The 27,743-nt window shown below is 44.5% G+C and overlaps 1 protein-coding gene across 1 annotated transcript in view; it reads right to left on the bottom strand.

The window, feature by feature from the left end:
* Positions 1-17,666, bottom strand: part of palm1a (paralemmin 1a) — a 250,110-nt gene extending 232,444 nt beyond the window's left edge. The window contains exon 1 of the mRNA XM_073068837.1: positions 17,438-17,666. Coding sequence (XP_072924938.1) covers positions 17,438-17,454 — 17 coding nt within the window. The 5' untranslated portion in view covers positions 17,455-17,666. The remainder of the gene's footprint in view (positions 1-17,437) is intronic.
* Positions 17,667-27,743: the final 10,077 nt, after the last annotated feature.

Here is a 27,743-nt window from a genome sequence, read left to right as displayed (position 1 = left end):
GCCTCATGGGATGACTGGTCTCCATGGCAACATGAGGCTGTGAAACATCAATGGAGTAAGGCAGAGACCGAGCACAGGGAATGGGCTGGAATAGACTCAAGCCATCCAGTGAGCAATGATCCCATTTTGTAATGCCCAGAATTCCCATTCTCCAAAATCTTGCTGTGGACAGGTACACAGAGAGGAAAGGTTTTGAGGGATATAGGCAAATGGGACTAGCACAGATGGGAATCTTGGTCATCATGGATCAGTTAGGCCAAAGGGCCCATTTCTAAGCTTTATGACTTTATGACTATGATAGATGAATGAGACCAATAAGACTACAGTTAAAAATCTAATCCAAAAGGCAGTGTATATGGAGTACATTTGAGCAGTGTTGCCATCATGGCTTTTGGGTTCTGGGTACAGAGAGGTTTCAAGGCTGATTCTGTATACCACCTTCCCATTTAACATTTACAGTAACCTTCCCATTATGTTTTCATGACTAGTTCATTTGACCTTTAACCCCACAGTACTTCTTCCCACATGTGAACCAGGTCAACTCTTTCAAGCTGACAGATTTCTGTTTCCACTTCAGCTCGCAGTGAAACCTTTGTTGGTATTCTTCCATCTATGTTAGAAAAAGAAGGTTCAGTGACAGATAACCTGAAGACATTGAGCTGCAAAGGATACTGGGCAGCCATCGCTATGAGTGGACTCCTCTTAGGAAGACTCCATCCAGGTACAAATCCCCATGGTTCAGAACATGACCTACAGATTTTTCAGGAAAATAGGTGGTCTCCCAATCATTTCTGCCCATGGACAATGCTGACATGTTCCTGTACTACAACCATAACACTGTTCCCTCTAAGCCGCACAGTAACTGGAACGCTCCTGTGCACATAACCTTTGTTGCAATGCAGCTGCAAGTTTCTTTTATATAATGTTAATATAATTTTGAAATCTGTTAACATAGTCTTGAAATCTATGTTAATATGATTGTGAATACCTTGTAATTAATTATGCATTAATGAATATATTCCATAAATTTTCTAAAATATAAATGTGATACAACCTTACTTTGAAACATTTTAGAGCTTCAAAGTATTTACATTGCCTGTGTTTCAAGTTGCAACACTGTAAACCGCCATCATGCTGAACACTGACATATTTTTGAAAAACATTTAAAGTGCCGCGCAGTTTTCAGGCTGTGTAAAAGTTTCCTGCTCAGACCAATGGTTGGTCCACGCAGCCATTAAAAAAAATTAAAGGAAACATTGAACAGTAACCACACTAAAAATGTTTAGCTGGTTGCAAAACACTTAGGGTATCCTTACAGTATGAATACGGACATTTGAATACAAGTTCTATCTTTCTTTAAATATTTTGATTCTGGCAATGTTGCATTGAAAGAAAGTTGACTGCAAATTGAAAGTTGACTTTCCGAAACCAGGAAATGGTCAAAGGTTTAGCAGGAACTAACCAAATTGCAAGCTTCAACTTGGAGTCTGATGTCAAGGCAGATTTTCTGCAATTATCTACTGGTGAATTTTTTTAAATACTGTAGAGTTGGTTCATTAATCTCCATCTGCCAGCCAAGCCGGTTTTGGAAAATGAAGATTTATCTGACTTAACCCTGCAAAATGTCAACAAATTGAAGAAGTAAAGCACATGGCTGTAATCATCGGATAGCTCAACCAACAGCTGAAGGCACTGGACTTTGATAACCTATTGCATTGGTTCTTTGGTATTTCCAGCCTTCTCTGGGCCACACAGTGTGCTGCTTGAAAGTGTTCAGGTAACACTCGGACCTCTTCTGCTGAGACTATCTGTTGGAGTGCACGAGCTGCTGGGAAAATGCACTGGCCTTCCTTCTCAATGCAACAGAACAACAAATCTTGCACGTGTCGCTCTTTCACCCCCTCCTCAATGATCCAACCTCCTCAGCCCTACCCCGAAAGCTCCTACCTCCCTTTTACTATGATCTCTACAGTATCGCCACAGTTTCTTCACTTGCAGACTCCAAACAGTTTGGACTAGCAACAACATCTCCTCCACAATCTCCATCAGCACAGGTACACCACGTGGCTGAGTGCGTAGCTCCTTGCTCTATTCGTTTTACACTTACAACTGTGAGACTAAGCACAGCTCCATTGCTGTATGCAAGTTGGCTGATGACACCACTGCTGTTGGCCGAATCAAAGGTGGTGACAAATCAGCATATAGGAGGGAGATTGAAAATCTGGCTGTGATGCCTTAACAACAATCTCTTGCTCAATGTCAGCAAAATCAAAGAGCTAATTATTGACCAGGAGGAGGAAACCAGAGGCCCATGAGCCAGTCCTCATTGGAGAATCAGAAGCGAAGAGGGTCAGCTCTGTGTTATTAGTTCAGAGGACCTGTCCTGGGCCCAGCATGTAAGAGCTATTATGAAGAAAGCATGGCAGCACCTCTACTTCCTTAGGAACTTACAAAGATTCAGCATGACATCTAAAACTTTGACAAGCTTCTATAGATGTGTAGTGGAGAGCATATTGGCTGGCTGAATCATAGCCTGTTATGGAAAAACCAATGCCTTTGAACAGAAAATCTCAAAAATATAATGGGTATATGGCCCAGTCACTCATGGGGGAAGCTCTCCCAAACATTTGGCACATCTACACGAAGCACTGTTGCTGAGAAGCAACATCCATCATCAGGGACCCCCACTACCCAGGGCATGCTCGCTTCTCACTGCAGGCATCAGGAGGAAGATACAGGAGCTTCAGGACTCACACCGCCAGGTTATTACCCCTCTGCATCAGGCTCTCGAGATAACTTCACTCAGCTTCATTTGTCCCACCATTGAATTGTTCCCACAACCTATGGACGCACTTTCAATGACTCATCATCTCATGTTCTCAATATTTATTGGTTATTTATTTATTATTTTTTCTTTATTTTTGTATTTACACGTTTTGTTGTCTTTTGCACCCAGGTTGGTGTGGTCTTTCTTTGATTCTATTAGGGTTACTATTCTATTAAGAATTTATTGAGTATGCCTTCAAGAAAGTGAATCTCAGGGTTGTATATGGTGACATACATGTACAGTAATTTGATAATAAATTTACTCTGAACTTTGAACTGTACTTACCTCCCACTCAAAAATACCCCAATGCCCCTCCCTTCCTCTGAACCCAAAGCCAACAACCTCCGTGCTTCACACCCAGCTACAATACCCCACCCTCTCATCCCATATCCCCAATTCCGCTCCCTCCCTCTCACTCACATCCTCAAATCCCCTCCCTCCCTCTCACCCCATACCCAATGCTCCCTAAATCCCAACCCAAACCCAATGCCCCTCCTTCAATCTCACTCCAATCCCCAATTCCCCTCCCTCCCTCACACCCCCATCCTGAATGCCCCTCTACTGCCCTCTCACCCCAACTCCAAAGCCCCTGTGCCACCCTGTCACCCCCACTCCCAATATCCCCTGTATCATTCTCTCACCCCCATCCCCAATGTACTCATAGTACCCACTCACTCCCATTTCCAATGCCCTCTGTACTACCTTCTCACTGCATCTCCAATGCCCCTGTATCACCCTCTCACTCTTATCCCCAATCCCCCTGTACCACCCTCCACTCCCATCTCCAATGCCTCTGTACCACCCTCTCAGCCCCATCTCCAATGCTCCTGTGCCAGCCTCTCAGCCCCATTCCCAATGGATGGGACAGATGCCCAGGCAAAAAGACATGACAGGAGGTATTGGAGCAATGATGTTTTGCTCCATATATCACCTGTATCAAACCGTGTAATGGGACTCTCAATTGGAAGGATTAATTTCAGTGGGAGGTTTATGCTGGGAGATCTTTGCGAGTTAGGAGGCAGGGAGTTGGCTTGGCGCAGCTTAGTAGAGGGTGCACTCACGGTGAGGGTGGAGTACACGGTGACCAGGAGGGGCAGAAGTAGGTGATGTAGGGAGGTTACAGGCTCCAGCCTCATCGGCCTGTTGAATGGCACATGATATCTTCAAGTGGGAAGAGTCTAGTTTCCTGGTGGGATGGTTTGTGGAGCCCTTCTGTGGATTGGGGACAGGAAAGGGGTGGGAATAAAAATATGGTTAATGATTTAAGGATTGATCCCAGAACCTTTTCCCAGATAGGAGGCCTCTAGTGTATCATCCCTGCTCTGCCCACCACACACTCTCAGTGTGACCAGATGAGCCGACCTAGAGGAACCCACACATCATGCCAAACGAGGGATTCTTAGCTTGGATCAAGAGGAATCCCTCCTGCTGGTTTCAAACATTGAACTAATTGTGTGTGTCTTAGGTGAAAGTCAACTGTCTCCGTTTGTCCTGTGTGTATCTGTCCTGGTATGTTCATATGTCATAAACATACACACCAGGTCATGTGTGTGTGTGTGTGTGTTGTATCTGTCCTGGTATGTTCATATGTCATAAGCATACACACCAGGTCGTGTGTGTGTGTGTGTGTGTGTGTGTGTGTATCTGTCCTGGTATGTTCATATGTCATAAACATACACACCAGGTCGTGTGTGTGTGTGTGTTGTATCTGTCCTGGTATGTTCATATGTCATAAACATACACACCAGGTCATGTGTGTGTGTGTGTGTTGTATCTGTCCTGGTATGTTCATATGTCATAAACATACACACCAGGTCATGTGTGTGTGTGTGTGTGTGTGTGTGTGTGTGTGTGTGTGTGTGTCCTGGTATGTTCATAAGTCATAAACATACACACCAGGTCGTGTGTGTGTGTGTGTGTTGTATCTGTCCTGGTATGTTCATATGTCATAAACATACACACCAGGTCATGTGTGTGTGTGTGTGTGTATCTGTCCTGGTATGTTCATATGTCATAAGCATACACACCAGGTCGTGTGTGTGTATCTGTCCTGGTATGTTCATATGTCATAAGCATACACACCAGGTCGTGTGTGTGTGTGTGTGTATCTGTCCTGGTATGTTCATATGTCATAAGCATACACACCAGGACGTGTGTATGTGTGTGTGTGTGTGTGTGTGTGTGTGTGTGTGTGTGTGTGTGTGTGTGTGTGTGTGTGTATCTGTCCTGGTATGTTCATATGTCATAAGCATACACACCAGGTCGTGTGTGTGTGTGTGTGTGTGTGTGTGTGTGTATCTGTCCTGGTATGTTCATATGATATAAACATACACACCAGGTCGTGTGTGTGTGTGTGTGTTGTATCTGTCCTGGTATGTTCATATGTCATAAGCATACACACCAGGTCGTGTGTGTGTGTGTGTGTGTGTGTGTGTGTGTGTGTGTGTATCTGTCCTGGTATGTTCATATGTCATAAACATACACACCAGGTCATGTGTGTGTGTGTGTGTGTGTGTGTGTGTGTGTGTGTGTGTGTGTGTGTGTGTGTGTGTGTGTGTGTGTATCTGTCCTGGTATGTTCATATGTCATAAGCATACACACCAGGTCGTGTGTGTGTGTGTGTGTGTGTGTGTGTGTGTGTGTGTGTGTATCTGTCCTGGTATGTTCATATGTCATAAACATACACACCAGGTCATGTGTGTGTGTGTGTGTGTGTGTGTGTGTGTGTGTGTTGTATCTGTCCTGGTATGTTCATATGTCATAAACATACACACCAGGTCGTGTGTGTGTGTGTGTGTATCTGTCCTGGTGTGTTCATATGTCATAAACATACACACCAGGTCATGTGTGTGTGTGTGTTGTATCTGTCCTGGTATGTTCATATGTCATAAACATACACACCAGGTCGTGTGTGTGTGTGTGTGTATCTGTCCTGGTGTGTTCATATGTCATAAACATACACACCAGGTCGTGTGTGTGTGTGTGTGTGTGTGTGTGTGTGTGTGTGTGTTGTATCTGTCCTGGTATGTTCATATGTCATAAGCATACACACCAGGTCATGTGTGTGTGTGTGTGTGTGTGTGTGTGTGTGTGTGTGTGTGTGTGTGTGTGTGTGTGTGTGTGTGTGTGTGTGTGTATCTGTCCTGGTGTGTTCATATGTCATAAACATACACACCAGGTCGTGTGTGTGTGTGTGTGTGTGTGTGTGTGTATCTGTCCTAGTATGTTCATATGTCATAAACATACACACCAGGTCGTGTGTGTGTGTGTGTGTGTGTGTGTGTGTGTGTGTGTGTGTATCTGTCCTAGTATGTTCATATGTCATAAACATACACACCAGGTCGTGTGTGTGTGTGTGTGTGTGTGTGTGTATCTGTCCTAGTATGTTCATATGTCATAAACATACACACCAGGTCATGTGTGTGTGTGTGTGTGTGTGTGTGTGTGTGTGTGTGTGTGTGTGTGTGTGTGTGTGTGTGTGTGTGTGTATCTGTCCTGGTGTGTTCATATGTCATAAACATACACACCAGGTCGTGTGTGTGTGTGTGTGTGTGTGTGTGTATCTGTCCTGGTGTGTTCATATGTCATAAACATACACACCAGGTCATGTGTGTGTGTGTGTGTGTGTGTGTGTGTGTATCTGTCCTAGTATGTTCATATGTCATAAACATACACACCAGGTCATGAGTGTGTGTGTGTGTATCTGTCCTGGTATGTTCATATGTCATAAACATACACACCAGGTCGTGTGTGTGTGTATCTGTCCTAGAATGTTCATATGTCATAAACATACACACCAGGTCATGTGTGTGTGTGTGTGTGTTGTATCTGTCCTGGTATGTTCATATGTCATAAACATACACACCAGGTCATGTGTGTGTGTGTGTGTGTGTTGTATCTGTCCTGGTATGTTCATAAGTCATAAACATACACACCAGGTCGTGTGTGTGCGTGTGTGTGTGTGTGTGTTGTATCTGTCCTGGTATGTTCATATGTCATAAACATACACATCAGGTCATGTGTGTGTGTGTGTGTGTGTGTGTGTCCTGGTATGTTCATAAGTCATAAACATACACACCAGGTCATGTGTGTGTGTTGTATCTGTCCTGGTATGTTCATATGTCATAAACATACACACCAGGTCATGTGTGTGTGTGTGTGTGTATCTGTCCTGGTATGTTCATATGTCATAAGCATACACACCAGGTCGTGTGTGTGTGTGTGTGTGTGTGTGTGTGTGTGTGTGTGTGTGTGTGTGTGTGTGTGTGTGTGTGTGTGTGTATCTGTCCTGGTATGTTCATATGTCATAAACATACACACCAGGTTGTGTGTGTGTGTGTGTGTGTGTGTTGTATCTGTCCTGGTATGTTCATATGTCATAAACATACACACCAGGTCGTGTGTGTGTGTGTGTGTGTGTGTGTGTGTGTGTGTGTGTGTGTGTGTGTGTGTGTGTGTGTGTATCTGTCCTGGTATGTTCATATGTCATAAACATACACACCAGGTCATGTGTGTGTGTGTGTGTTGTATCTGTCCTGGTATGTTCATATGTCATAAGCATACACACCAGGTCGTGTGTGTGTTGTATCTGTCCTGGTATGTTCATATGTCATAAACATACACACCAGGTCATGTGTGTGTGTGTGTGTGTGTTGTATCTGTCCTGGTATGTTCATATGTCATAAACATACACACCAGGTCATGTGTGTGTGTGTGTGTGTGTGTGTGTATCTGTCCTGGTATGTTCATAAGTCATAAACATACACACCAGGTCGTGTGTGTGTGTGTGTGTTGTATCTGTCCTGGTATGTTCATATGTCATAAGCATACACACCAGGTCATGTGTGTGTGTGTGTGTGTATCTGTCCTGGTATGTTCATATGTCATAAACATACACACCAGGTTGTGTGTGTGTGTGTGTGTGTGTGTGTGTGTGTGTGTGTGTGTGTGTGTGTGTGTGTGTGTGTGTGTGTGTGTGTGTTGTATCTGTCCTGGTATGTTCATATGTCATAAACATACACACCAGGTTGTGTGTGTGTGTGTGTGTGTGTGTTGTATCTGTCCTGGTATGTTCATATGTCATAAACATACACACCAGGTCGTGTGTGTGTGTGTGTGTGTGTGTGTATCTGTCCTGGTATGTTCATATGTCATAAACATACACACCAGGTCATGTGTGTGTGTGTGTGTTGTATCTGTCCTGGTATGTTCATATGTCATAAGCATACACACCAGGTCGTGTGTGTGTTGTATCTGTCCTGGTATGTTCATATGTCATAAACATACACACCAGGTCATGTGTGTGTGTGTGTGTGTGTGTGTGTTGTATCTGTCCTGGTATGTTCATATGTCATAAACATACACACCAGGTCATGTGTGTGTGTGTGTGTGTGTGTGTGTATCTGTCCTGGTATGTTCATAAGTCATAAACATACACACCAGGTCGTGTGTGTGTGTGTGTGTTGTATCTGTCCTGGTATGTTCATATGTCATAAGCATACACACCAGGTCATGTGTGTGTGTGTGTGTTGTATCTGTCCTGGTATGTTCATAAGTCATAAACATACACACCAGGTCGTGTGTGTGTGTGTGTGTTGTATCTGTCCTGGTATGTTCATATGTCATAAGCATACACACCAGGTCGTGTGTGTGTGTGTGTGTGTGTGTGTATCTGTCCTGGTATGTTCATATGTCATAAGCATACTCACCAGGTCGTGTGTGTGTGTGTGTGTGTGTGTGTATCTGTCCTGGTATGTTCATATGTCATAAGCATACACACCAGGTCGTGTGTGTGTGTGTGTGTGTGTGTGTGTGTGTATCTGTCCTGGTATGTTCATATGTCATAAGCATACACACCAGGTCGTGTGTGTGTGTGTGTGTGTGTGTGTGTGTGTGTGTGTGTGTGTGTATCTGTCCTGGTATGTTCATATGTCATAAACATACACACCAGGTCATGTGTGTGGTGTGTGTGTGTGTGTGTGTGTGTGTGTGTGTGTGTGTGTGTGTGTGTGTGTGTGTGTGTGTGTTGTATCTGTCCTGGTATGTTCATATGTCATAAACATACACACCAGGTCGTGTGTATGTGTTGTATCTGTCCTGGTATGTTCATATGTCATAAACATACACACCAGGTCATGTGTGTGTGTGTGTGTGTTGTATCTGTCCTGGTATGTTCATATGTCATAAGCATACACACCAGGTCATGTGTGTGTGTGTGTGTGTGTGTTGTATCTGTCCTGGTATGTTCATATGTCATAAACATACACACCAGGTCATGTGTGTGTGTGTGTGTATCTGTCCTGGTATGTTCATAAGTCATAAGCATACACACCAGGTCGTGTGTGTGTGTGTGTGTTGTATCTGTCCTGGTATGTTCATATGTCATAAGCATACACACCAGGTCATGTGTGTGTGTGTGTGTGTGTGTGTGTGTGTGTGTGTGTGTATCTGTCCTGGTATGTTCATATGTCATAAACATACACACCAGGTCATGTGTGTGTGTGTGTGTGTTGTATCTGTCCTGGTATGTTCATATGTCATAAGCATACACACCAGGTCATGTGTGTGTGTGTGTGTGTGTTTTATCTGTCCTGGTATGTTCATAAGTCATAAACATACACACCAGGTCGTGTGTGTGTGTGTGTGTTGTATCTGTCCTGGTATGTTCATATGTCATAAACATACACACCAGTTCGTGTGTGTGTGTGTGTGTGTGTTTATCTGTCCTGGTATGTTCATATGTCATAAACATACACACCAGGTCGTGTGTGTGTGTGTGTGTGTGTGTGTGTGTGTGTGTGTGTGTGTGTGTGTGTGTGTGTGTGTGTGTGTGTGTGTGTGTGTGTGTGTGTTGTATCTGTCCTGGTATGTTCATATGTCATAAGCATACACACAGGTCGTGTGTGTGTGTGTGTGTGTGTGTGTGTGTGTGTGTGTGTGTGTGTGTGTGTGTTGTATCTGTCCTGGTATGTTCATATGTCATAAACATACACACAGGTCGTGTGTGTGTGTGTGTGTGTGTGTGTGTGTGTGTGTGTGTGTGTGTGTGTGTGTGTGTGTGTGTGTGTGTGTGTGTGTGTGTGTTGTATCTGTCCTGGTATGTTCATATGTCATAAGCATACACACCAGGTCGTGTGTGTGTGTGTGTGTGTGTGTGTGTGTGTGTTGTATCTGTCCTGGTATGTTCATATGTCATAAACATACACACCAGGTCGTGTGTGTGTGTGTGTGTTGTATCTGTCCTGGTATGTTCATATGTCATAAACATACACACCAGGTCGTGTGTGTGTGTGTGTGTTGTATCTGTCCTGGTATGTTCATATGTCATAAGCATACACACCAGGTCGTGTGTGTGTGTGTGTGTTGTATCTGTCCTGGTATGTTCATATGTCATAAGCATACACACCAGGTCGTGTGTGTGTGTGTGTGTGTGTGTGTGTTGTATCTGTCCTGGTATGTTCATATGTCATAAGCATACACACCAGGTCGTGTGTGTGTGTGTGTGTGTGTGTGTGTGTGTTGTATCTGTCCTGGTATGTTCATATGTCATAAACATACACACCAGGTCGTGTGTGTGTGTGTGTGTTGTATCTGTCCTGGTATGTTCATATGTCATAAGCATACACACCAGGTCGTGTGTGTGTGTGTGTGTGTGTGTGTGTGTGTTGTATCTGTCCTGGTATGTTCATATGTCATAAACATACACACCAGGTCGTGTGTGTGTGTGTGTGTTGTATCTGTCCTGGTATGTTCATATGTCATAAACATACACACCAGGTCGTGTGTGTGTGTGTGTGTGTATCTGTCCTGGTATGTTCATATGTCATAAACATACACACCAGGTCATGTGTGTGTGTGTGTGTGTGTATCTGTCCTGGTATGTTCATATGTCATAAGCATACACACCAGGTCGTGTGTGTGTCTATCCTGGTACAAAGATGAGAAAATCTGCAGATGCTGGAAATCCAAGCAACACACATAAAATGCTGGAGGAACTCAGCAGACCAGGCAGTATCTATGAGAAAGAGTGAACAGTTGCTGTTTTAGACCAAGACCCTTCATCAGGAAAAAGATGTTTCCAGTCTTAATTAAGGGTCTTGGCCTGAAACATCGACTGTTTACTCTTTCCCGTAGATGCTGCTTTGCCTGCTGAGTTGCTGCAGCATTTTGTGTGTGATCTATCTGCCCTGGTGTTCTCTCTGTGTGTTTGTCCTGACGTGGATCTTTGTGTCTTTGCTGTCATGCTGCTCATGGTTGAACAAGTTGGCACATTCCAGTTTTATTTCTAATACTCTACGATACGTTCATCTGCAAAATCCACCACAGCTGCTGGTCCTAGTCACTTCAAAGCACCTGTAGAAAGTACATGTTTTGCCACTAGGAAGCACGAAGGCTGCAGGGATCTCAAAACACTTCCAGCACTTGAAAAAAGATCACCAATCCTTCCTCGTCACGGGGGTTAACTCCTCCCCAGCAGCCCAGTAGGGGCACCTTCACCAGATGGACTGCTTCCCTCTCAAGGGAGATATATTTTCCGCAGTAATTGCTAGTTTTGCCTGTAATCCTATAAATTCAGTACAAATACTGTATGTACCCCATTTACCTTTGAACAGCTGTCCTGCTACCTTCAGGGATCTATAGATCTCCAAGACCCTTTGACACTTCCACACTGTTCATTCTCCTACAAGCAAGAAATTTTGTCTCACCTTCAGAAAACCTACTCTGGGCTAATGCTGACATCATCTCTCATAGAAGTAAGATCTTTAATTATCACAGGAGGAAGCCCCAGTAGTTTCCTTCTGCACCTGAGCAGAATGTGGAGGTATCATCCATGCACACAAAAAGGCATGTATGTGACGATAATCGTACATCGTATGCACAGAGGACAGAGGCTGAGTTTACCAAGTTTCTAGAACATACTGGAATTATGTGCAATTATTTCACACAGGTGGATTTAGGGAGCAGTGCTTTAGATAAAGCTCCATGATACGTGGACATGAGAACTGTTCAATAGGATTTTCCGGCGTCTGCCTTTCAGAGTAAAATCCTCTTTAGAATTGCACCTGGAACACACTGTGTCCCTATCATCACTTGTTGGAAATGTGCAGCCGAGTAACTCTGCTAATACTACAGAAAGATGGGTCGCTGCTTATCCTTCCCAGCGCAGAAGTCACAGGTTGTTCACATACAATGGGTACAGAATTCTGGAGGCATGGGAAGGCGTAGCTGAGGGAAGTTAGTGTTGGGCTTCTTGAGAGTTGTTGGGTCTGTACTGCTCCAGCAAGTACAGGGTGTACATCACGCACTGCAGATAGTTGTAGACGTTGGGAAGTCAGGAGGTGAGCCCCTCATCACTGGACACCCAGCCCTTGATGTGTGCTTAAAGCCATAGGACTTATGTGGCTGGTCCATATGAATTTCTGATCAATGGTGCCTCCCAGAACCCAGCAAATGTAAAAGTACAGAGTGTCAATAAAAACTTTCTTTATTTGAAGATGCAGCTATATGGAGATTTAGTTCAAATATTACTAGCCACTTTTCACCCTTTGTTATCCAGGTCTTGTTGTATGAGGAATTGTGCATGAGTTTGTTGAGAATTTACCATGACATTGAGAGTGTCGGGAAGATAGATAGGCCAAGAACACCACCCTGAGTTGCTCCTGCAGTGTTGTTGTGGGGCTGGGATGACAAGACCTCCAACAACCACAACAATTAGTGTGAGCTGTGACTCTAGCCACTGCAAGTTATTTTTAATTGATTCCCATTAGCCAGTTTTATCAGGGTGTCTCGATGTCACATTTAGTCAAAGAGAAAGTCAAATTTGATTTTATTGTCATTTGCACATAGCATCAGAAGAAAAATACAAACTAAATATAAATTAAATTAAATTATACAAGGACGAATATAATTTGAACAAATAATACCTATTGTAGTACAAAAGCAGTCCAAGTGTTCAGACTGTGTCTAAACTGCAGTGATTAAGGTTGTGCCGGTTGGTTCAGGAACAGAATAGCTAAAAGGAAGTAGCCATTCCTGAACCTGGTGGTGAGGGATTTCAGTTTCTGTACCTCCTGCCCAGTGGCAGATGTGAGAAGATAGCAGAGCCCGGATGGTAAGGGTCTTTCATGATAGAAATTGCTTTCTTGAGGGAGCACATCCTGTAGATACTACTGATAATACAGATTGATGTGCCTGTGACGTAGAGGCCTGAGTCCACTGGATAAATACTTTCAAACAGTCAATCGCACCTCATCTGGAACCGGCTCTTTGAGCCACAATTGGACCACAATGGTCCTGGTGAGACTGACCCTGGATCAGCAGCTTACTGGTGAGGGTCACACCACCAATGTCAATGACATCTTCCATTATGTGCTGATGGTTGAGGACAGACTGACAGGGAAGTAATTGAATTGTCTGGATTCATGCTGATTTTGTGCATTGCACATAACTACTTTACCGGGTACATGCTAGTGTAATAATATACTGGAACAGCTTGGCTAGAGACACAGCTAGTTCTTGAGAGCAGGTCTTCAGCCTTATCATAGGAATGAAGTCTGGCTGTGTGAAGTGTAGTGTTCTCTCAGCTGCTTCAGTGTATACCATGATAGTGTTTTCCCTTAACAGTGGAGACTGAGTGAGGATTTAATTGAGGAGTTCAACTGTGAAGTGAACTGAAAGGATCTCTTTGCCTTTGCAAGGCAAAAGCTGGGGATAAGTAGGGGTTAGGTCAGTGAGTGGGAGGATTTGGGGTCATATAACAAAGCATTATAAGAAAGTTAAAACCCAGGTCTTGAACTCACTGCCTGAAAGGGTGACAGGGACAGAAACCCTTATTACCTCAGAAGTATAAATGCTTGAGGTGTCATAAGCCAAGAGCATAGCCTAGGGGCTGGGATGTGAGTAGCTCTTTGCTCAGCAGGGAAAATGGGCTGAATGGCCTCATTCCATGCACCATGTACTTCAAGATGCAATCAAGTGAATGAGCACCTCCATCTACCACTACAGTTAGCAGCAAGTTCCACACACTTCTCATTCCCCAGGGTAACTCACATCCCTTCCACTGATCTGTTATCCATTGAACCTGATATTCCATGACAGCACTGGCAAACCCATCTCAAAAGTGCTTTAGCTCCTTCCCAATATTTTGCTCATTTTCAAATCATCATCCTGGTACCAACAGCCTCTCCAAGTTTCCCAAAGAAGCCACTCACCTCCAATCTTCTCATTCTGGCCTCCCAACCCAACCGTCTCTTTGTTATCCTATCCCCTTACCTACTCTCCCACCCCCTTGTTCTTTAGTAGTTAACATAAACCACTCCAACTCATCCCGTGAATAACTCTCCATTAGTCATTCCCAAAACAATAGACAATAGGAGCAGGAGTAGGCCATTCGGCCCTTTGAGTCAGCACCGCCATTCAATGTGATCATGGCTGATCATCCACAATCCTGCCTGTTCCTGTACCCTGTTCCTGCCTTCTCCCCATATCCCTTGACTCCGCTATCTTTAAGAGCTCTTAAAAGAACGGGGAACTTTCCACTTCACCCAACACAATCTGCCCCCCTCCACGTTCCCCACAATCCCCACTGCCCACCATGTTGTGAGACCTTGAGGACATATAACCATATAACAATCACAGCACGGAAACAGGCCATTCCGGCCCTTCTAGTCCGTGCCGCACTCTTAATCTCACCTAGTCCCACCTACCCGCACTCAGCCCATAACCCTCCACTCCTTTCCTGTCCATATACCTATCCAATTTTACCTTAAATGACACAACTGAACTGGCCTCTACTACCTCTACAGGAAGCTCATTCCACACAGCTATCACTCTCTGAGTAAAGAAATACCCCCTCGTGTTTCCCTTAAACTTTTGCCCCCTAACTCTCAAATCATGTCCTCTCGTTTGAATCTCCCCTACTCTCAATGGAAACAGCCTATTCACGTCAACTCTATCTATCCCTCTCAAAATTTTAAATACCTCGATCAAATCCCCCCTCAACCTTCTACGCTCCAATGAATAGAGACCTAACTTGTTCAACCTTTCTCTGTAACTTAAGTGCTGAAACCCAGGTAACATCCTAGTAAATTGTCTCTGCACTCTCTCTAATTTATTGATATCTTTCCTATAATTCGGTGACCAGAACTGTACACAATATTCCAAATTTGGCCTTACCAATGCCTTGTACAATTTTAACATTACATCCCAACTTCTGTACTCAATGCTCTGATTTATAAAGGCCAGCATTCCAAAAGCCTTCTTCACCACCCTATCTACATGAGACTCCACCTTCAGGGAACTATGCACTGTTATTCCTAGATCTCTGTGTTCCACTGCATTCCTCAATGCCCTACCATTTACCCTGTATGTTCTATTTGGATTATTCCATGACATGAGATGAGGGACATGATGTGCAGTTTCTATATAGAACATGCATGCCTCGATACAACATGGCTCCAATGCATGCTGGAGGCACAAATGTGTCTCCAGTCAATATCGCAGGAATGTCTGTGCAACCCTGCTGCAATGCATAGTATAGGCATGTCTTTAAACCAAGTCTCGATATATATATTGTTGGCATGACTGCAAAACACAGCTCCAATCAATGTTGCAGACACAACTGTACAATGTGTCACAAAAAATACAACAGGCAGGTTTCTGCAACACTGCTGCAATACATTCTGTAGGCATGCCTGTATGTAAGACTCCAATACACTCTGTAGAAATGCCTGTATGAAGACTCCAATATACATTACACTCATGTTCGTACACCATGCTCCAATACACACTGTAGACAGACTGTACACCATGCTCCAATACACACTGCAGACAGACTGTACACCATGGTCCAATACACACTGTAGTCAGACTGTACACCATGGTCCAATACACACTGCAGTCAGACTGTACACCTTGATCCAATACACACTGTAGTCAGACTGTACACAATCCTCCAATACACACTGTAGAGACTGTACACCATGGCTCCAACACGTACTATGAGTATGCCTGTATAACTCTTCTTCAAGGTGTGAAGATGTACATGACTGTTCTCAGTAACCACATTCTGAATATTTCTTGCATGCTGACAGTAATTCAGTTGTACAGGAAGATATCCATCAGCTAGCTGTACACAACCAGTTACTGAACAAGACACAAAGCACTTCTAATTCATTGCATGATATTCCAATAGAGTGGGAACAATCTCTGGCACTGCAACTCCTGAGCAACCTAAAGGAAAATTGCTCAAAGTTTGTATGTGGGTGCAATGGGTAAAAATCCACGTGTATCTGTGCCTACCTGTGAAAACGTGCGCCCACGTGTAAAAACATGTGAGCTGTATAGCACGTCCATATACAAACAAGATAAAATCTGCAGATGCTGGAGATCTGAGCAACTCGCACTAAATGCTGGAGGAACCCAGCAGGCCAGGCAGCATCTTTAGAAATGAATAGAGTCGCCGTTTCGGGCCTAGACCCTTCATCAGGCTCTTTTCCATAGACGCTGCCTGGCCTGCTGAGTTCCTCAAGCATTCTGTGTGTGTCCATATACATGTTTGTAGCTGTAAGTATATGCGTATGTGCTACGTTCATGTGTGAGAATGCGCCTGTATATGTATGTGCAAAATTAATTATGCATTATCGGAATGTCATTTGTAATGTCTCAGACCGTTGCAAATTTGAACATCTAAGAACACCTGAAGAACTGTTGGGAGATAGTGAGCAGCCCAGCCACTACAGTTCGGGAGTCCTGGGCTCTCTCTCAATGCACTCCACTGTCAGAGTCCCGCAGATCCAGGCTCGCCCCATCTCACACCCAGCGGCAGGTGGTAGCTCACCCGGGTTGCTGCTCCGGAAGCTGAAGGAAGACGTAGCACCTCCCCTCCCCTCAACACCCACCACCCACTCACCCACCCACCCTGCCCACAGCTGCAGGGGAGGGGGTTGCATTTCCGGAACCTGCCCGGTAAAACATTTCTCAAAATGCCAACCTGTCATCAAGACAGTCCACAATAGTGGATTTTAGTTCATTCGGAAAAACAAAAACTGCCTCGTTCTCCATTCGCCGAAAGCTTCAAACTACCCTAGGTACCATGCTGAAACAAATTGTCCAATAAACGGTTAATTTGCTTTCTCGCTACACCCATGAAATAGACAGAGAGAATTGAAGCAGCTAACTTTCTGTCAGGATGGAGCATCAGCTTACAACTGGTCAGAGGCGACAACGGATCACGGTGGTCACATTCTTGAATAAAAGAATGAACCCTGGCTGACGCGCCCAGAGATGGACGCTGAACAGGCACCCACTCCTCGCTTCAAGATCTTAGGCTTTGCAGCCATATTGGGTTCAGTGAGAAGCACCGCTCGCATCCCAGCCATTTCACAATTTGAAATCAAAATACAATCTAATACCAGCGTGCCGCAACAAAGGGAAGGTGTGACCACAATGAAATCTCAGCTGAACGCAAAGCACCCAGTAGTGTACAGGCACTGTCCCAGCCCGAGACACTGTACCCTTCCAGTGAAATGCCCACAGACAGCAGTCTAGTGATACACCCACTCCACCCACACCCGACCCGTGGATCCACAGAATCACATTGAAGTCACTTACTCCATCGCCAGTGCCATTCACCCCGCGCTGCGGCTGGTTAGGGAGGAGGGTCTCTGCGTGCTCCGGGTGGAGGAGGTGCAGTCAGGTTTGTGTGCACAGTCAGAGGGTGCTCGTTTCACTCAGAAAGCTCCCCCCTTGCTTTGACAGCCTGATATCCGCGAACAGATTCACATCGCAGTGGCTCTGTCCTGTGCTCGCCCAGCTCCCAAGCTCCACTTGCAGCAGTCTCACCGCGCCCCTACTGGAGACTGCCAGCATTGCCGATCGCTCGCTCTGAGCTGCCCGAAGCTGATGCTCCAAGCAACTGAATGTCACTTCGCGCAAAACACCGAGAATCTGAAGTCTTTATTGTTTGGGCTTGGCTGCAATAATTGCAGATAGGATAACAGAAACAGAACTAACGGCAAGGACTAGCGATGCAGTCCTGGGAAGGTCTCAGCCAATGAAGTACTCCCCAATCCGGCCACCCCTGTAACATGCTACATGCAATTGCCAATTCGGGGACAGGTTCCCCGCAATAACAGCAAGGTAGCTGATCTTTGGCGATGTTGTTGGGAAACATCCGGGTGTTGATCCTGTTTACACGCAGGATTCGCAGAACTGTTGAGAAGGCAGGTAGGTGTGGTCTGGTTTGGTGCCTTACTTGAAAAGTGACATCTCTGACACAGCAGCACTCCCTCAGTACTGAAGGGGGGTATCAGACTGGCCTAGCAGGAAGGGGATTTGAACCCAGAAACTTTGAACACCACTCCTGGCAAAGGCACAGAGTTAGACTGCATGGAAACAGGCCGTCCTCTTCACTTATCAATGCAGACCACCTTCCTTCATTTTCCTGCATTTGGCCCATATCCATCTAAATTTTTCCTATCCATGTCCAAATATTGTTTAACCATTGTAAACGTGACCACCTGCACCACTAACTTTGGCAGCTCATTCCATATATTCACCACCCCATGTGAAAATTTTGCCCTTCAAGCCTCTTGTTTCACTTTAAACCTATGCTTACTAGCTCTGGTCTGCCCTACCCTGGCGAAGTGCCTTTGGCCCTCTTTACCCCTCTAGTTTTATAAACCTCTGTAAGGTCATCTCTTAGCCTCCTTTGCTCCAGGGACAAAGACCCAGCCCGTCCAGCAACCTCATAACATGCTGATACATCTCTTCTGTACTCTTTCTGGTTTGTAGTAACTACCACACATAGCAGCAGTCTACATTCACAGAGCAATTTTACCGAATTAGGCAGAGTGACACCAGACCCGTGTGGGGAGTGGGGACAGGTGACAATGTTAAGGCAATGAGAGAGATTGAAGTAGGATGGAAATATGTTCTACTGAAGGTGTGGCAGCAGATGGTGGAGCGATGGAGACTGGGTGTGAGCAAACAGCTCAAGGCAGCAGCACAAGACCCTGGAGCCCAGGAGGGGAAGACTGTTACAGAGAAATACTGACAAATTTCATGAAGGGATCTGGACACGATAAGAATGGTAACTTGTTGCCCAGAGCAGGGCAAAGGACAGAAGAGATGTGGTGTTTCTTGGGATGTGGAAGCACTGTTTGTGATGAGCTCACTTGTCCAGGTCGAGATTAGAGCGTCGGGATGGGGATCGGACACCACCAGGCCTGACACAAGAGCATTGGTGGGGACAGGATGCTGATAGCCTTTGAGATGGCCCAGAGCCTGTCAGCAAGATATTCTCAAAGCTGGAGACAGGGGCTGGAATCCGGAACAAAAAATGAGTGGCTGCAGGAACTCAAAGGGTCAGGCAGCATCCATGGAGTGAAAAGATGGGACTGAGAGAATCAAAAAAGTCTGGTTCTTGCCGGCCAGCATTGTCCATGCAGTTGAAAATGAGACGGGTAAGCAAACATGGGATTAGTGTAGATAGGTACAATGGGCAACACAGGTATGCTCAGCTTCCTGTCTATTACACTCCAGCATGGAGCTCCTCTGGAGGCAAGAGGAGTGTGTCAGAATCTCACAGACTGACAACATCCAGATAATGGGATGTCACTGAGGGAGAGCTGGGCCCAAAATGTCACCGAGGTAGGGGAATCAGGGGGATCAGAACTAAGTTCAAGTTTATTGACATGGGCATACTGTACATTCTCAGGGTATAATTAATGCAAAAACCACCTGTTTGCTGTAGCAGAACAGTACATTACAAGCATGACAAGCATAAATTACATATACATTACTTAAATTATAGACAACTTAAACAGCAAAATTAACAAAATTACGTAGTCATAATGACACTAGTGCACAAAGAGCAGGCCCGGGATGTATTGTTGAGGATGATGGAATCAGGAAGGGAAGGAATTGCTAACATGTAGGTCCATTAACAGGCTGTGTTCTGCAGCAGGTGGTGCTGCTGTCTCACTTCTGCAGGGACCTGGGTTAATCCTGACCTTGACTACATGGGTTACCCCCCACCCCTCCCCAGGTACTCTGGTTTCCTCCCACAAACCAAAGAGGCCTTGCTAGGTTAATTGCCAGTGGGTGTGTGTGTCCAAACAATCAAAAGGGACATGTGTGTGAAAGTAAGTCATAAGAAATTAAACTGAATAGGAGTAGGACTGATGGAATTGCTCTGCTGGGAGTTGGCATGGACCCAAATTGTTGAATGGCCCTTTCCATGCTGTAATGAGTGAAAAGAAAATAGACATCTTAGTGAGGTCACATTGGCTGAAGAATACAGCTTTTGCACTGCCATGGACCTGGCTCCGATTGTGTTGTTTCAGAATCAGGGTTAATATCACTGGCAGATGTCGTGAAATTTGTTGTTTTGTGGCAAAACAACATTGCAAAACATAATAATAAAAAACTATAAATTACGAGAATGAATCATCCTAATGATGGATGCCAGCTTCTTGAAGCATTGCCTTTTGAAGGAGTCCTCAATGCTGGGGAGGCTAGTACCCATGATGGAGGTGGTTGAGTTTACAACTTTCTGCAGCTTTTTCTGATCCTGTGCAGTGGCTCCTCCATGCCAGACGGTGATGCAGCCAGTTAGAATGCCAGTTATGGTACATCTGTAGAAATTTGCGAGAGTCTTCAGTGACATACCAAGTTTCCTCAAGCTCCTAATGAAATATAGCCAATGTTGTGCTTTCTTTGTAACTGCATCAATTGTGTTGGACCCCTGAGCAATCGTCAGAGATGTTAACAGCCAGGAAATTGAAACTGATCATCCTTTCTCCAGCTGATCCCTCACTGAGGGCTGGTGTGTGTTCCTTCGACTTCCCTTTCTTGAAGTCCACAATCAATTCCTTGGTCTTATTAACGTTGAATGAAAGGTTGTTGTGACACCACTCAACCAGCTGATCTATCTCACTCCTATATGCCTCTTCATCACCATCTGAAATTCTTCCAATAGTTATGCCATTGGCAAAATTATAGATGTTGTTTGAGTTGTGCCTAGCCACACAGTCATGGGAGTAGAGAGAATAGAACAGTGGGCTAAGCACACATCCTCGAGGTTTGTCAGTATTGTCAGCAATAAGGAGATGTTATATCCAATCTGTATAGACTGAGATCTCCTGATGAAGAAGTCAAGGCCCAGGGTTTGGAGCTTGTTGATAGATCTGTGGGTACGATTATGTTGTACGCTGAGCTGTAATCGATAAGCAGCAGCCTGGCGCAGGTATTGCTATTATCCAGGTGATCCAAGGCTGAGTGTAAAGCCAGTGAGATTTCATCCACAGCAGACCTATTGTGGCGATAGGCACATTGCAGCATGTCCAGGTCCTTGCTTAGACAGGAGTTCATTCTGGCGAACCACTTCATCACTGCAGTTGTGAGTGCAACTGTTCCAGTCAAGATGGTGCCAGCGTACAACACCCCCCTCAGTTGACATCTTCCAGATAGCTCACGAAAATATCTTTTTTACTTCTCTTATGTCTGATTTTCACCTTGAATGTGTTTCTGGGACTGTTAGAGCCTGTGATTTACAGTTTGGAGATCGTTTGAGTGATCCAGCACTTTGCTGTCTCTGAGAAGATTCCAGGAAGCAAGCACAATGTGAAGCGACTTTGCAGCAATGTGCAGCACGAGCCAACGTACAACTGTATTTCACCATTTAAAGCATCCATTAATCACTGGTTAAAGAGTCGAGGAAGATTGAGGCATTGAGGCAAATGCAGAAGATGACTGCCTTCCTTTTGATCGCTGCTGGTGAAGGGATCTATGAGCAGCCAATCACTGTGTGTCTCACTGTGGCAGGCGGGTAGGCCTCTCTGCCTCATGTTGGTGATCCCTCTGTCGATGAATGTCAGTGATATTGGATATGGTATTGTGGTTCTGTGTTTATGGATTGGAATATTGCGTTTCTGGATTGTGGATTGGGAGGCTGTTCTGTTTTGTATGGTGGGGGGGGGGGTCTGTGTTTGATGCAGTAATCTCGGGATTACTGCCCATGACACACAACAGTGAGTATAGGAATAGAGTGAGGTGGAGGATAAATGCGTGGCTGAGGGATTGGAGTAGGGGGCAGGGATTCAGATTCCTGGATCATTGGGACCTCTTTTGGAGCAGGCATGACCTGTACAAAAAGGACAGGATGCACTTGAATCCGAGAGGGACAAATATCCTGACAGGGAGGTTTGCTAAGGCTACTGGGGAGAGTTTAAACTAGGATTGCTGGGGGGTTGGGAACAGAACTGAAGAGACTGGGGAAGGGATGGTTGGCTCACAAATAGAGAAAGCTTGAAGACAGTGTGAGAGGGAGGATAGGCAGGTGACAGAGCATCATGAACAAAGTAGATGAGCTTAGAACATGGATCAGTAGTTGGAGCTATGATGTTGTGGCCATAACGGTGACATGGATGGCTCAGGGGCAGGAATGGCTATTTAGAGTGCCAGGCTTTAGATGTTTCAGAAAGGACAGGGAAGGAGGCAAAAGAGGAGGGGGCGTGGGGTCACAACTGCAGAAAAGGAGGAAGTCATGGAAGGGTTTTCGACTGAGACTCTGTGGGTAGAAGTTAGAAACAGGAAGGAATATGCAACTCCATTGGGTGTTTTTTATAGACCACTCAATAGTAACAGGGATATCGAGGAGGAGATAGTGAGACAGATTCCGGAACGGTGCAGTAATAACAGGGTTGTTGTGATGGGGGATTTTTAACTTCCTCAATATTGATTGAGATCTCCCTAGAGTGAGGGGTTTAGATGGGGTGGAGTTTGTTAGGTGTGTTCAGGAAGGTTTCCTGACACAATATGTAGATAAGCCTACAAGAGGAGAGGCTATACTTGATCTGGTATTGGGAAATGAACCTGGTCAGGTGTCAGGTCTCTCAGTGGGAGAGCATTTTGGAGATAGTGATCACAATTCTATTCCCTTTACCATAGCATTGGAGAGGGATAGGAACAGACAAGTTAGGAAAGCGTTTAATTGGAGTAAGGGGAAATATGAGGCTTTCAAGCAGGAACTTGGAGGCATAAGTTGGGAACAGATGTTCTCAGGGAAATGTACAGCTGAAATGTGGCAAATGTTCGGGGGATATTTGCTTGGAGTTCTGCATAGTTACGTTCCAGTGAGACAGGAAAAGGATGGCAGGATACAGGAACCATGGTTTACAAAGGCTGTTGTAAATTTAGTCGAGAAGAAAAGAAAAGCTTACGAAAGGTTCAAAAAACTAGGTGATGATAGAGATCCAGAAGATTATAAGGCTAATAAGAAGAAGCTTAAGAATAAAATCAGGAGAGTCAGAAGGGGCCATGAGAAGGCCTTGGAGAGCAGAAATAAGGAAAACCCCAAGGCATTCTACAAGTATGTGAAGAGCAAGAGGATAAGATATGAGAGAATAGGACCAATCAAGTGTGACAGTGGAAAAGTGTGTATGGAACCAGAGGAGACAGCAGAGGTACTTAATGAATACTTTGCTTCAGTATTCACTACAAAAAAGGACCTGGCTGTTGTAGGGATGACTTACAGTGGACGGAAAAGCTTGATAATATAGACATTAAGAAAGAAGATGTGCTAGAGTTTTTGGAAAGCATCAAGTTGGATAAGTCACCGGGACCGGACGAGATATACCCCAGGCTACTGTGGGAGGCAAGGGAGGAGATTGCTGAGCCTCTGGCAATAATCTTTGCATTATCAATGGGGACAGGAGAGGTTCTGGAGGATTGAAGGGTTGCAGATGTTGTTCCCTTATTCAAGGAAGGGAGAAGAGATAGCCCAGGAAATTATAGACTGGTGAGCCTTACTTCAGTGGTTGGTAGGTTGATGGAGAAGATACTGAGAGGCAGGATTTATGAATATTTGGGAAAGCATAATATGATTAGGAAGAGTCAGCATAACTTTGTCAAAGGCAGGTCGTGCCTTATGAGCCTGACTGAATTTTTTAAGGGTGTGACAAAACACAGTGATGAAGGTAGAGCAGTAGATGTAGTGTATATGGATTTCAGCAAGGCATTTGATAAGGTACCCCATGCAAGGCTTATTGAGAAAGTAAGGAGGCATGGGATCCAAGAGGACATTGCTTTGTGGATCCACAATTGGCTTGCCCACAGAAGGCAAAGAGTGGTTGTAGACAGGTCATATTCTGCATGGAGGTTGGTGACCAGTGGTGTGCCTCAGGGATCTGTGCTGGGGCCCCTACTCTTTATGATTTTTATAAATGATCCGGATGAGGAAGTGGAGGGATAGGTTAGTAAGTTTGTTGATGACACAAAGGTTGGAGGTGTTGTAGATAGTGTGGAGGGCTGTCAGAGGTTACGGCGGGGCATTGATAGGATGCAAAACTGGGCTGAGAAGTGGCAGATGGAGTTCAACCCAGTTAAATGTGAAGTGGTTCATTTTGGTAGGTCAAATATGATGGCAGAATATAGTATTAATGGTAAAACTCTTGGCAGTGTGGAGGATCTTGGGGTCCGAGTCCATAGGACGCTCAAAGCAGCTGCACAGGTTGACTCTGTGGTTAAGAAGGTGTATGGGGTATTGGCCTTCATCAATCGTGGAATTGAATTTAAGAGCTGAGAGGTCATGTTGCAGCTGTATAGGACCCTTGTCAGACCCCACTTGGAGTACTGTGCTCAGTTCTGGTCACCTCACTACAGGAAGGAAACAATAGAAAAGGTGCAGAGGAGATTTACAAGGATGTTGCCTGGATTAGGGAGTATGCCTTATGAGAATAGGTTGAATGAACCCAGCCTTTTTTCCTTGGAGTGACAGAGGATGAGAGGTGACCTGATAGAGAGGTGTATAAGATGATGAGAGGCATTGATCATGTGGGTAGTCAGAGGCTTTTTCCCAGGACTGAAATGGCTAGCATGAGAGGGCACAGTTTTAAGTTGGTTGGAAGTAGGTACAGAGGAGATGTCAGGGGTAAGTTTTTTTTTAACGTGGAGAGTGAGGAGTGCATGGAATGGGCTGCCGGTGATGGTAGTGGAGGCGGATACAATAGGGCCTTTTAAAAGCCTCTTGGATAGATACATGGAGCTTAGAAAAATAGAGGGCTATGGGTGACCCTAGGTAATTTTAAAGTAAGTGTTACACGAGTGTGGCAGTGGACGGACCCAAGTGCAGAACACAGGCATGGAGGCAGAGTCTGGAGGCATTATTAAAGTAGCGAGCATGGAGCCAGTATCCAGGAGCGATGCTAGACCTAGAACTGGTAGTCCTAAGAACCATGAAACAAGGTTACTGACACAGGAGTCAACCAACAAACTGGCAGCTCCTTATTGTGGTCACGGAGTTCTTAAACTGCATTTGCTGATGGAAAGCAGGTGTGTGTAGTTAGTGGAACCTGGGAATGATTGGAAACTAAATGAGGTGACTGAGGCCCAATTCCTGAGGTAAATTGCCAGGTGGACGATTGTCAGAAGGGACCATGACAGTAAGTACATGTTCAGCCAAGCATGGTGGGCTGAAGGGCCTGTATTGTGCTGTTGGTTTTCTATGTTTCTCTCTGAATGACGTTCATGTTCTTTCTTTGTTTTGTGGCTATCTGGAGAAGACAAATTTCAGAGTTGTATATGAATATGTGTTTTGTTAATAAATGAACCTTTGAACTGGGAGATAGTTGTTGAGGCAGCTCACCCTGATCTGGTATGATAGTTGCCCTTTTGCAGTAGATGGGAACCTCCAAATGCTGCAGTAAAATATTGAAGATGTCCTGAAACACTCTCGCAAGTTGGTTGGCACAGGTTTTCAATACCCTACCAGGTATACCATTAGTTTTTGCACTAATGTCATGTTTTACACAGTTTTTCTTCATTGTGTTATATAATTTCTGTGTATTGTCGAACATGTATTTCTATATGCTGCTCCAGTACATGCAAGTTTGTCTTTATACCTATACCTCACCCTACCTGTGCACATGACGATGGAGAGCTGAGACAGAGAGGAGTATGGAGACAAGCAGAGGGAGAGTGTATGTGTGTGTGAGAGAGAGGGAGAGAGAGGTAGTAAAAGAGAGACAGAGAAACAGAGAGAGAGAGAGAAAGGCAGAGACAAAGAGATAGAGACAGTGACAGAGAGAAAGAGAGAGAGACAGTGAGAGAGGCAGAGACAGATAGAGATAGAGACAGAGAGACAGAAAATGAAATGGCAGAAGACAGAAATGACAGAGGAAGAGCAGGAGGTGCCTAAACTGAAAGTAAGATTGACATAGAAGTAGAGCTGGGGGCTTAGTGATGCAAGTATTTAAGCATTCTTTCTAAACTCAGTTTACTATGGCATGGAAACAACAAAGCAATCAATGGATAATCACACAGAACAAACAGCAGTAGCTGATACAACAATACATGCTAAGGCATGGCAGATTAAATGTTAGTAACTGGGATTTAGGTGGGTACCACAATGAGCATGGATATAGTGGACCAAGGGGCCTGTTTCTATGTTGTATGACACAGTACACATAATCCTTATACAAACGTACACACACGTTTATTGTGTTTTAGTTTCCCTAAAAAAATGTAACAAACAAACCCATATTAAACATAGTTGGAGTCCTACAGCACAGAAATAGTTGCTTCAGACCGGCTGGTCCACACTGACCACATAGCACAGTCACAGACACACAGTTTTCTACACAGATTAAATTATACAATCAGATTACTATTTATGTTTAGTGTAATATGATAAAAAATATTCAAAAAACACATACAGTGAAAAACTATAAAATTAACTAAACATTGATCAAATCATTTCTGATCTTCTCATCTGCATGACAAAGTAAACTTACAACATGATACCTACAGCAAAGCACCCAATGAATAACTTCTCCAATACACATTCAGTAGACACTTTATTAGGTGCCTCCTGTATCCAGTAAAGAGGCCACTAAGTGGATATTGGTGGTCTTCTGCTCTTGTAGCTTATCTACTTCAAGGTTCGAAGTGTTATGATTTCAGATGTCCTCTTCTGCACACCACTGTTGTAATGTGTGGTTATTTGAGTTGCTGTCACCTTCCTGTCAGCTTTGGCCATTCTGTTCTGGACTCCTTATTAATAAAGCGTTTTCATCCACAGAACTACCTCTTACTGGATGTTTTTACTTCGCAACATTTTCTGTAAACTCTAGAGACCGTTGTGCGTGAAAATCCCAGGAGGTCAGCAGTTTCTGAGATATTCAAACAACCCTGTCAGGCACCAACAATCATTCCATGGTCAAAGTCACTTAGATCAAATTCCTTCCCCATTCTGATGTTTGCTCTGAACAACAACAGAACCTCTTCACCTTGCCTGCGTACACTTGTGCATTGAGTTGCTGCCACGTGATAGGCTGATAGGTATTTGTATTAAAGAGCAGACATGCAGGTGTACCCAATAAAGCAGCTGCTGAGTATACTTCACATGACAAATCAGAATCAGAGGAGGTTTAATATCACTGCCATGTCATGAAATTTGTTAACGTAGCAGCAACAGTTCAATGTAATACATGAGAAAATAGAAAAAATATAAGTCAATTACAGTAAGTATATACGAGGGGTGATTGTTAAGTTCATGGCCTAAGGTAGAAAGAGATGAGTTATACAGGTCTCGTTACATGCACATGCAGTTCAACTCTTTGAGTGATTATGCAGAAAGTTTGAATTTAATAACTCATCAGTTATCGGGGTGATTGATAAGTTCGTGACCTACAGTAGGAGATGAGTTATTAACTTCAAACTTTCTGCATAATCACAGTTGTCCTGCATGTGCATGTAACGAGAGCTGTATAACTCATCTCCTTCTACCTTAGGCCATAAACTTATCAATCACCCATCTGTGGACACCTTCTGGAGGTCCAAAATCCGTATGCTCCACGACCGCTGGACTGAGTGTGTAAATGTAGGAGGGGACTATGTTGAAAAATAAATGTGCTAG

The sequence above is a fragment of the Hemitrygon akajei genome, chromosome 16, assembly GCF_048418815.1.
Source record: "Hemitrygon akajei chromosome 16, sHemAka1.3, whole genome shotgun sequence".
NCBI classification, from domain to species: Eukaryota; Metazoa; Chordata; class Chondrichthyes; order Myliobatiformes; family Dasyatidae; genus Hemitrygon; species Hemitrygon akajei.
The sequence above is the reverse complement of the archived record's forward strand: the minus strand, read 5'-3'. Positions and strand labels throughout refer to the sequence as shown.